Genomic DNA, 10,957 nt, shown 5'->3' on the forward strand with positions numbered 1-10,957 from the left:
AGTTAGCTGTAATAATGCAGGAGCATCCTTTGTGATATTGTTGAATATAACTTTGAAAATCTAAATAAATGTGCAGTAAATCAAATAACCAAACCCTGGATGACAGAGGAGTGACAGCCAGCAACATTTGTTGTATAAAGTTTTAGTATAAGAACAACTTTATTGTGATAACACGCAGTGAACCATGGCTCTTCTGAGGCCCCTGGCGGTGCGGGGCCGCAGAATAGACGCCCTTTTTCTAGTTGGTGCTTAGCAGTGGTGAAGTGGAAGAAAGGTCACAGGGTGACCAAAACCATCAGGTTCAATACAACGACTTTACACTGGACTGAGAAAGTGACAAGTATTTATTTATAAATCAACAGTGTTAACATGTGTATCATTAATACTAATAAAAAACATCAAGACAATAATCATACAGAACTGTTAGTATATGTATAAAACACAGGGGTGGGAGGGTGACAGGGGGGTCAGGATACAGAGAGGAGCAGAGAGGTCAGAGGTCAGGAACACTAATGTCTGACATGCAGTACATGATCTGAGCCAACGTGACTGTGGAAGGTTTGGAGTCACTGTGGACGACAGGTGACCGCAGGTGATGACAGGTGACTGCAGAGGGAAACTGACAGTTTGGATGACAGGTAGTTAAACCTCTACAAAACAGACAGCGACTCATCCTCTGTTCTTTAGTTACACAAAATGTAGCAACGATGCTAACTGTGACCATGCTCATGTGTAGTTAAAGGTTCCCTGTGGAGTTTTCTGACATGCAGCTGACAGCGCAGGTAACGCACTGAGACATGCAGCATTGTGCCAACAAAGGCAGAGAAGAAGAAGACTTCAGGATGGAACTTTAAAAAATGCTTCATGAGGAAGTACTTTACACTTTTACTGGACCTCAAGGATTCAAACAGAGATTTGGTGAGTAATACTGAACTCCATAGGGTACCTTTAACTTACTTATACTTCTTTAGCTGTCAGCTGAGCATGCTTCATCATCTAATCATTAACAATCTAACTGTTGTAAAATTCAAACCCTGCCACATGAGAACTTGTTGTCGTCTTTTCTCATGTCACAGGAGAAACAGCAGAGATGTAAATAATACAATGAATGACGGCTGAATTCCATTAAGCTGCTTCAGTTCACCGTCGCACAGTCAGGCCTTATCAGTGAGACCTGTGCTTCTACTGCACATCTCTAACATACATAAAGATGAGTCATAAAACTGCAAACAGACAAAGCACACACATGTAAGAGCAGTGAGTCATTAAGATAAACTACAGCAGAAACATCATCTCGAGATGGAGAAAGTCTCCGGCACTCCTGGACCGGACTGAACCAGACCCAAACCCGACCTGAAGCTATATTTGTTGTTTGAAAACAGATGACTGACATAAAGAGAGAAATTTCTCTATAAATTGCATCTGAAATAAACCAAATTTGAATCTGACCCACAGTCAAAGCTTGACACAACAACGTGGCTGGGAGAACCAGGTTTTGGGTTGGGTATCAGAACTTCACAGACCACATGCAGATCAAGTAGCTGATTACCTTAAATACTGATGATTACTGCACAAACTGTCTGTAATGATGTTGTTTTCTTATAGCTTGGTAGCACATGTTCCATGGTTCAGTTCTGGTCTGCAGCTGGAGGGTTGAGTACTGAGGAAACTGGACTCCACATTACACTTTATATACTGAGAGGTGTCTAAAATATCTATCATGAAGCAAGACCAAGGCACAGACAGTCAGACTTGAATCCAGCTCCAGCTGCTCAGTCACCAGTACAGAACTGGGAACCACTGGGAATGGAAGATGTAGAACACACAGCTTTTTCTTGGATAAAAAAATATCTTTGGAATATTTGAATAACAAACGTAACTGAAGAAATGAATTAACTAATGACGGCAGGCAGAAAACATGTAGCCTGTGCACATGATAAAACACGAGTCCAACCATTACAGAACATACTGAAGTGAAAACCGTGAGTGCTGGGTAATACAGTCTAACACACTCACACTGATGTGGATAAATGTGAAAATGCAGGGTCTCTTTTATCCTCCACACATCCTCTGCTGCCATCTCGCAGCAGCTGCAGTTCTCTGTCCCGAGCCTCAACACTCCAGGGGCCAGATGCATAAAACTCTGCGTAGATTCATGACTAAAACCATGTGCACGCACAAAACCAGAAAATATTCATGCACATTCTCCTCATCAGAATTAAAAAGCCGTGATCTAAACATGATTCAACTTCATCAGTCTCACTCACTGACACATTGGGCGCATGTGCACGAGCCTCATTTCCACTCTCACAATTAGCCATAAATGGATGAAAACTCTCCCTTAATCCATCAGTTTGTATAAAAACACTGTCTCCACCACAAGTGATCAGACAGAGAAGAAAGACGATGGTGAATCTGAGGCTCTTACAGATGGGAGGTAAAAACCTGCACCAGTTTACTTTAGTACAATCACTCTAATGTAAAGTCCTGTTTGACTCTGAACTTCATCTATTGGGACCAGAGAGTCTTAATGAGGCTCCAACACTGTGATCAGTAAATATTCATATAGTATCAAACAGCTACAGGATGACTCACAATAAATAATAAGGACATTAAACAACGCTGAAGGAAACATTGAGCACAAACAATTATTTCTGTTTATGAATTGTAAAATTGTTATTACTGTGGAAACGGCAAAAACTTGTACTGATAATGACTGCCAGCTCCGTGAAGTTGGTTATGTGCTCACACGGTCATAGGAACGTGTGAGGCGACACATTCTGCGTTTATGAAGACCAATTTATTTTATGAGTGGGAAATGGTGTCCGCATCATTTATGAATCTGGCCCCAGCTCTTCACAGTGCACAGCTGGGTGTGGTCACAGCTACAACACTCCACGTCAGGCAAGCAACATGCATGACGCTCAGAGAGAGAGCGTTTGATTGTGAGATGAGCTCCATTTAAACACATCGGGAGTTAAAATAATGGAAGGGGGGTGGGGTGGGGGGGGGGCAAATGTCAGTGTTAGGCTTGCCCTCATGGCTGCTCGGTGTCTGTGGATGTGTCATGTGTGACAGTAAGACACTCAGCGTAGGACGTGCCTGTGGTGCTGGTAGTGGGTGCTCAGGGCACAGGGGCCGATCGACCTCTGACTCTTGACGCAAAGCTCTGGCGTCAGCGTGTTTGACAGACTGGATCACGGGGATCAGAGAAACCTGATTTCTCCTGGAGAGCACCTATCATCTCTCTCAGGTTTTCTGACCTTTTGAAACACGACACTGACTGATGTGTCTTCATATTTAGTCCAAAGTCTCACTCAGGCCTCAATCATAGTGGACAAGCTGTTGTTATTACACGTCTTTCTAGTCTGATTGGCGGAGCGTAGTATGAGCAGCTGGAAGTCCTTGTGGCAGACGTCCGCACAGAGCCTCTCCTACATCCTCTTATGAGGACAGTTAGGTCACGTGGACCCTCGTGTGCTCATAGATGTGGAAAGTTTAACACTATGTTAAATCTGAAACTAACACAAAGTGTCCTGCAGAGGTCTAAAGAAGTTCAGATCACTGAGCCTGAAACCTGGTTACTGATCTGCTGCATGGATTTACAGTAACCTGGTTACTATACTGGTTTTAATACAGCTACTCTTTACAGGAGTTAGAGGATAATCACTTGCATCATGTCTCTGTTATTTTGGCACTTTCACTGTGGACTACAAGCTTAACAAAAACATATGTGGGCCAAAAAACAGCATCAGTGTCCTCCTAGATTCTAATCGTTTAGTTTACCTTCCCTACAGTTACATCTTTTGCCATTAACTCCACTTTCTCATTAAAAAGCAACTTAAATCCAACCTGCACATCGCCCACAGCGGGTGAGACGACTCGGCTCTCACAGGGTCAAACAGTCTGAATGAACAGGGCAGCAGTGGACACAGCGGCGGGAGGAGCTCCGTTCACCTGCTTCAGGTGGCTAACTGCTTTGGCTGTTGTTAAACCCACGTGACCTCATCAGGAAATGCTGCCAGACGTTTGTTAACACCTGTGTGAAGTATGCGGACACACAGATACTCCACCCCATGTGGCGGTGAACATGAGTATTAACCTGCAGCCGCAGCGGCCTCAGGTGATAGGGTCTGGGCTGTCCACATACTTTTGACACCACTGATGTTTATGTTGTGCTGCCTGCTCCCCGCCCCCCCCCCTCCCCTGCACTACATGTCACCATCCTTCCAGAAAACACATACCAGCACACATTCAAAAATATATTCATATTTGCTGCACTTCCTGTGTAAAACTCAGACAGTTAAAAACGATCGACTAGTTGGTCCCATAATGAAAAACAAAAAAACAAAAAAAAAAACAAAATCATTTCTCCACCTCATGTTTGATGTGGTAAAAATAGCTCGCTCTGATTGGACGATGGACAGATCAGAGGTGGCTCTCTGATTCACATTTGTCAGCAGTCCCGTTCTCCAGGGGCCAGGGGGTCAGTCCCAGTTCACTGAAGTCCATGTTGCTCTCGTTGAGCCGTCGTACGCGGTAGGTCTCGTAGTGGATGTTGTGTGTCACGTCTTTCAGGTCCTGCAGGTGAGACCTGAGTAAACACACAAACACAAACATTCACCACTTCATATTCATTTTCCTCTGAATCACCCCCGTACACACTTCATCAGAGTTCATTCATTCGTTTTTTATTCTTATTTCATTTTGACTTTTTGTTTTCAATTTCAGTTTAGTTTTAAAGTTTTTAAAGTAGTTTTGTTTGTTTAGTTTTGTTTTTATTAGTAAGTCCTTTGCTGTTAGGGGCCAAAAATGCATAAATTTTTTTCTTTAACACTTTTTGTCAAAAGGTCATTTTGAAAGAAAGTATTAACACAAAAGATTTATTACAACTTGAATAAAACACGCTTCATCTGATGATTCACACGGGAGACATTTCAGACGTCCGTCTCATACACGTCTGACAGAACAACAGCATTTCACCTGTGCACCTTAACAGCACCTGAACTGTACTGTTACGCTTCACATTTGTTTTACTCCATTACTCCTGCCTAACTACAACAGCCTATACTCAGTACTGTCCCTGAACGCATCCTGCACAAACAACAAGGACTGAGGTTTAATGCAATCCTGATGTCCCCACACTGGACACCCTGCACAGCTCAACTACGGCTGGATTCTGTCCAGGAAAATCATACACAACAGTGATGGAAACAAGACACAACCATGCTGGAGCCCAACGGGGACCACACCCCTGCAGAACACTCCGCAAGACACCCTGATAAACAGTCGTCATCTCCAGTTAGCCCCGAGGGAGGTAGAGCCCAGCTCAGACAAGAAAATAACTAATGATCCGGTGTAAAAAGTGTTTTTAATACCGCAGTCGTACAGTGAGTCTCTCCATTAACAATGCTGCACTTGGTTGCTTCTCTCTCTCTCTCTCTTAGGCGTGAGAGAGAAGCCCAAACCTTGGATCCAACTCTCACACTTTAGGTGTGTCCGGGAGTGGTTGTCTCCTGTGTGTGTGTGTGTGTGTGTGTGTGTGTGTGTGTGTTTTAGAGAGATTCTAGTGGGAACACAATGACATGCAAGACAAGAGTCATTACAGTGGGTGCACTTCAGAGCCACCTCTGCACTGATCAGCTCTTTACAGTATGAGGTGTATAGTTAGTCTGGCAGCCATAAAGTAGCCTGAGCTTGGGTCATGTGACCACCTGCTGCCTGTCACATGACCCTCATCTTAGTCCTCACACACGACTCATATCCCACCACCTGTATGAAGAATGAAGCGCAGTGACACTCACCTGATGAGCAGATCTCTCAGGTTGGCAAACTCACAGTGTGCCACGTTTTCAACTGTGGAGAGAAAAACAGATTCATTGGTCATTACAATGATGATACTGACATACAGAGCATTCAGAGAGTCTGTGTGTTGTATTTAATATCAGAGTCACAGCGATTTCTCTTTGTTTGTAGTGAGTTTGTATCAACATGTTTCAACATGTTTTCCTCTTCTGTGTTTTATTTGAAGTGTTGATCCATAAGAAGATATATTTGTGGTTTTAAGAACCAAAAACCATCTCAGTGCAGTTTTACATCTCCTCTCTCAGGCTTCGGACTGGAGCTCTTGCAACAACAGGTCAGTCAGCCAATCAGAAGAGAGGAGACTCTGAGCCTCCTGGTGATGTCATAGAAACTGTTCACGCCAAATCATTTTGAAAGAGCAACTGCCAATGAGAAAAGTTCAACACTCGGGCGACATATGATGTTACTTTATCACTCACTTATTACTATTTTAATTTTGTTGTTGTTGTTGTTGAGACTTGACTGTTTTCATGTGGTTCAGGTGTTTCACTGAGGACGGAGCTCTCTGCTACATCCACATGGAAACACCACTATGGACGCAGACATAGTAACAGAATACACACATACACACACAATGTTAACCAGGAGAGTATGAAGTAACACCGAGGTCTTACCTTCAATGATTCCCCACTTTGTTTTACGGCCCAGCACCTTGTTTCCATTCACCTGGTGCTCCTTGTCGGTCCCCACCACAGCGAAGGGAATGCTCTCCTGAACACACAGTGAGTCTCAGTCAGGTTTATATGAAGATGAGACATTTACAGTGTCTCCAGTCTCTGCACAGTCAAGACAACTAGCTCACATAACAGCTGCATATCATAACGAACAGTTTCTTTATTCGGCTGTTAGAACAGGAATTATCAGCCACCTTGAGCCCCACCTCCCACTCAGACCCCCACCTCCCCCTTTGCATTGTGTGTATCCTGTTGCCACCAAGTACAGTGGACCAAAGACATACTGTATATACATAGATGTTCGCTTCAGCCCGTTGCTGCGATGCGTCAATGCCGCCGCCATATTGGACCGGGGTGAGACTGCCCTGTAAACAAATAGGGATAAACAGAGGAGCTGCGGTTTTTCTGGATAAAAAGGTCTATAATATTTATATTTCTCAGAATGGTGATAGTTTAGGCTGTAATCACTGCTTTCCATCAGGAGGAGTGTGTATCAGTGGTAGGTTTACATGAACTGAATTACTGACATGGTGGAAAATAATTCACTGTCATTAAAAAAAGTAAACATAATGTACAGTGTCATAATATAAAGTGAGATGTAGTATTATATAACAGTCTCATACAGCAGTATATCGTATTATTATTATTAATATCCTAAATACTACGAGGTGTAACGTGAATATATTACAACATTATAGCAGCAGCATAATATTTGAGTAGTAAAAATAAATAGTTAATGTAATATAAATAGTAGTTTAATTGAGTAAATACATTGATACACACTCCTCCTTATGGAAAACAGTGATTACAGACTAAACTATCTCCATTCTAAGTAACTGGAGACCACTGGAACTTTTATTTATACTCCACGTAGATCATAAACCCTCGAATGTAAAACCACTCATTGAAATCGATTGAGAAATATAAACATTTCCTTTTTTCTGTGCTTTTTATCCAGAAAAGCTGCAGCTCCTCTGTTTATTAATATTTGCTTACAGACCAGTCTTACCCAGTCCAATATGGCGCCGACGTTGACGTAGGATCCAGCGGCCAATGCGGCATCTATGTATATATGTCCATGCGGTGGACTCAGCAGGCTGGCGTTACAACATGAGCACAATATAAACTAAAATTAATATATTGAAACCAGACCGTCAGCCGTCACTTGCAGACATTACCCTGATCCTCTCGTTGAGTACGTGCTCCTCCGGATCCTCGTCGAACTCTTTCTGGGGGTAAACATGAATCCCATTGGCTGCCAAGTCTTGTCTTATCTGTCAAAAGGTCAAAGGTTAAACACAGGTCAGACGGGGTCAGGTCCGGTTTACACTGACAGCTACGGGCCCTGTTTTCCAGTCACGGTGCTCCGACAGTTTGGTATCGGTGCTGGTGCACAGGCGGAGCAGAGGGGACGCCAGGAGGGAGGGTCATCAGATGAAGCAGCACAAAAAGAGATGTTGGTGTTTCGGTGGAAAAACTGGAGCAGCATCAATCTGCTGCCAACCTCATTATTCTGTCAAATTCTTTGAGCAAATGTGCAGCGTCATTTAACTCACTCCAGCCAGTGAATGTGTTTCAAAAAAGAATGTGTGATGCGTTTAAAGCAAGAACTTAAATAAACGAACATGACTGACAGTATCTGCCATGAAACATTTCTGATCCTTTCTTCATTAAATCCCTGCAGCACCTGAAGGCAGCAGGACACTCGTGGACACAGCTTTTATAGCAACAGTAGCATTTCATGTGTTTTTCTTCAAACGCATTAAGGTGTTTTCACATTTTAAAATATGATGTGACCATTTATGACATGAGAGATCTTGTGATTGGCTCAGCTGTTTCAGAGTGATGAGACCTGTGATGTGATTGGTTGAGAGGGAATTTTATAAATCGCCACATCCTCCAGATGATACTCATCCTTCACTCTGCCCTTTTGCTCTTTGGACCACTTAACCACTAAAATAAAAACTCACGCACCACCTATCTCCTCCAACATCCCCAAAAGCAACAGGACTACTACTTCAGTAGTATTAGCATAGCCACCTGGGACAGGTTAGTTTGCTAGGACGGTGGGAACAGACAGGATATGCGGGGATAGACAGTAGTAGAGAACGGCATGCTGCAAAGTGTACGGCCCATGTGGCAAGTGCCCTAACTACTCGGCTGTCGGGCCACTTGGCCTTTTGATCAGCGTTTTAATTATGAACAACCCCTGCGCCTCACACACTGCACGACAACATGTGGTGCAATTTATATAGAGTCAAAACTGTCACACGTGCACGATCTGCGGCGGGATGTCATCAAACGCACTACGACTCTCAGTCGTGGTGAGGTGAGATGTCGGAGGTTTCATTTGATTTTTCTTTTAATTGATCCGGTCTCAACCCACCGGTCCATGATCTTGTCTGTTGTCAGTGTTTGATAGTTAACAGGATGATAACTGGTGACATTTAGCATCAATCCCAGGGCAGGCTAACTGTTAGCTTCATCCACTTCTCCTTTCAAACGTCACGCTGATCGTTGTTGATGTACTTCATATAATATAAACGGTAAACTGGTTACAGTGAAGTCCAACAGCACTGTTAAAACAGCCAATTCAAATAATGTTTGAATTTACATGTGAGTTGATTTAATATTGAAGACAACTCATTAACACTTCTCACTACTATAGGCTTTGTGGTCACTCAGACAGTTTGAGAAACACTTCGTTTAAAACATGATGTTTGAACAAGTTTCCTGGCGGACCACCAGGGGTCACTTGAGGACCACTGGTGGTTTGATGCTTCCAGAAAGGCTGCTCTACATGAAGGTCAACATGAGGGCGGAACAATTGCATGGTGTCAGATTTATTTTGTTCATGTTCCACAGTTAGAACATCAGAAACTGAGAGAAAACAATCTTCAGTCTTGTGTGTGTGTGTGTGTGTGTGTGTGTGTGTGTTCCCTCACCCTCTCCTTGAACTCCTGTCTCTCCTCGATGGTCAATGTGTCGGCTTTGGCGATGACGGGTACGATGCTCACGATCTTCCCCAGCCTCTTCATGAACTCCACGTCGATGGGACGTAACCTGGAAAACAGACAGGTCCCCGGTCAGCCTTCATGAAATACTTGACTGAGACTGTAGAGCACAGCAGAGTGTTACGCTGCTCCCTGACCTGTGTCCTGTGGCAGGGAGGAAGTAGATGCAGCAGTGGACTCTGCTGTCAGGTATTCTCCTCTTACGGTTCACGTGCAGCTCCTCCCTCAGGTACTTCTCATACTGCTCATTGACGTACTTCACTATGGGCTCCCAGCTGAGGAGAGAGGAGAGGAGAGGAGAGGAGAGGAGAGGAGAGGTTATCCTTTCTTATTGTCAGATCCCATGAAAAGACCAAACCAAGTGGAGCTACAGCGGCGGCCACAGCGGCGGCCACAGCGGCGGCCACAGCGGCGGCCACAGCGGCGGCCACAGCGGCAGCTACAGCTACGTGGGGACTGAACTCTGAAGCTTCTGTTCATGAGACCGCAGCGCTCACCAACAAAGACTTCACAACTCTCAGAGGGAAACCGTTTGAAGAGGGATCGAAACCAGGAATGAAACCACGGTCAGGAGAACGGGGTTAACCATCGAGCTGATGAGGTTTTTCACTTTTAGAGAGCACAATCACATTTCCTTGAGGAGAAAATGTGAACTTGGGCCAATATTTAAGCTGAGCATGGGAATATATTGCTTCTTAGATAGAGTTGTGTTTTCAGGGTCATGAAGGAAGTACACTGATGTGTTTCCAATGGAGCGCTGTGGCTCAGAGGATCTAGATACACGAACCTGTCAATACGAGACATGAATAGTTGCTCTCAGTCTTTTCGTAGAATTTGCTGACATTAAGAAGAATATAGAAAATCACTAAACCTAGGTTCTAAATCAATCTCTTCAACTTTGCTCCGACATTTAAATTCCAATCCAGATCCTGGTCAATCTCTTTGTTTCCACTGACACCAATAAAAGGATATTTCACTTTCATATAGTGATCACCATACAGAGCAGTAAGACGGTAGGTGTTTGAGATGTTTACATCCATGAGGACACAGAGGACAGAGCAGGACAATCATCCTTAACATCCAGAGAAGACAGTGCAGATGGTCGTACAGTTATTTAGTTATACAGTTATTCACAATGATATTATCCAGTTCTGGAGATCACCATCTCCTCCTCTCATCTGTCCTCTCTCGTCTCCTCTCATCTGTCCTCTCGTTTCCTCTCATCTATCCTCTCTCATCTCCTCTCATCTGTCCTCTCGTTTCCTCTCATCTATCCTCTCTCATCTCCTCTCATCTGTCCTCTCTCGTTTCCTCTCATCTGTCCTCTCTCATCTCCTCTCATCTGTCCTCTCTCGTCTCCTCTCATCTGTCCTCTCTCGTCTCCTCTCATCTGTCCTCTCTCGT

General features: G+C 43.9%; 1 protein-coding gene across 1 annotated transcript in view; it reads right to left on the minus strand.

Annotated features, from left to right (window-relative positions):
* Positions 1–326: 326 nt before the first annotated feature.
* Positions 327–10,957, minus strand: part of septin12 (septin 12) — a 70,790-nt gene continuing 60,159 nt past the window's right edge. The window contains exons 6-11 of the mRNA XM_023397286.2: positions 9,691–9,828; positions 9,485–9,602; positions 7,718–7,813; positions 6,480–6,576; positions 5,805–5,856; positions 327–4,594 (exon numbers count right to left, since the gene is read on the minus strand). Coding sequence (XP_023253054.1) covers positions 4,429–4,594; positions 5,805–5,856; positions 6,480–6,576; positions 7,718–7,813; positions 9,485–9,602; positions 9,691–9,828 — 667 coding nt within the window. The 3' untranslated portion in view covers positions 327–4,428. The remainder of the gene's footprint in view (positions 4,595–5,804; positions 5,857–6,479; positions 6,577–7,717; positions 7,814–9,484; positions 9,603–9,690; positions 9,829–10,957) is intronic.

Source organism: Seriola lalandi, unplaced genomic scaffold (genome assembly GCF_002814215.2).
Source record: "Seriola lalandi dorsalis isolate HSWRI2012SDOR001 ecotype SW California unplaced genomic scaffold, Sedor1 jcf7180002055008, whole genome shotgun sequence".
Classification (NCBI taxonomy): domain Eukaryota; kingdom Metazoa; phylum Chordata; class Actinopteri; order Carangiformes; family Carangidae; genus Seriola; species Seriola lalandi.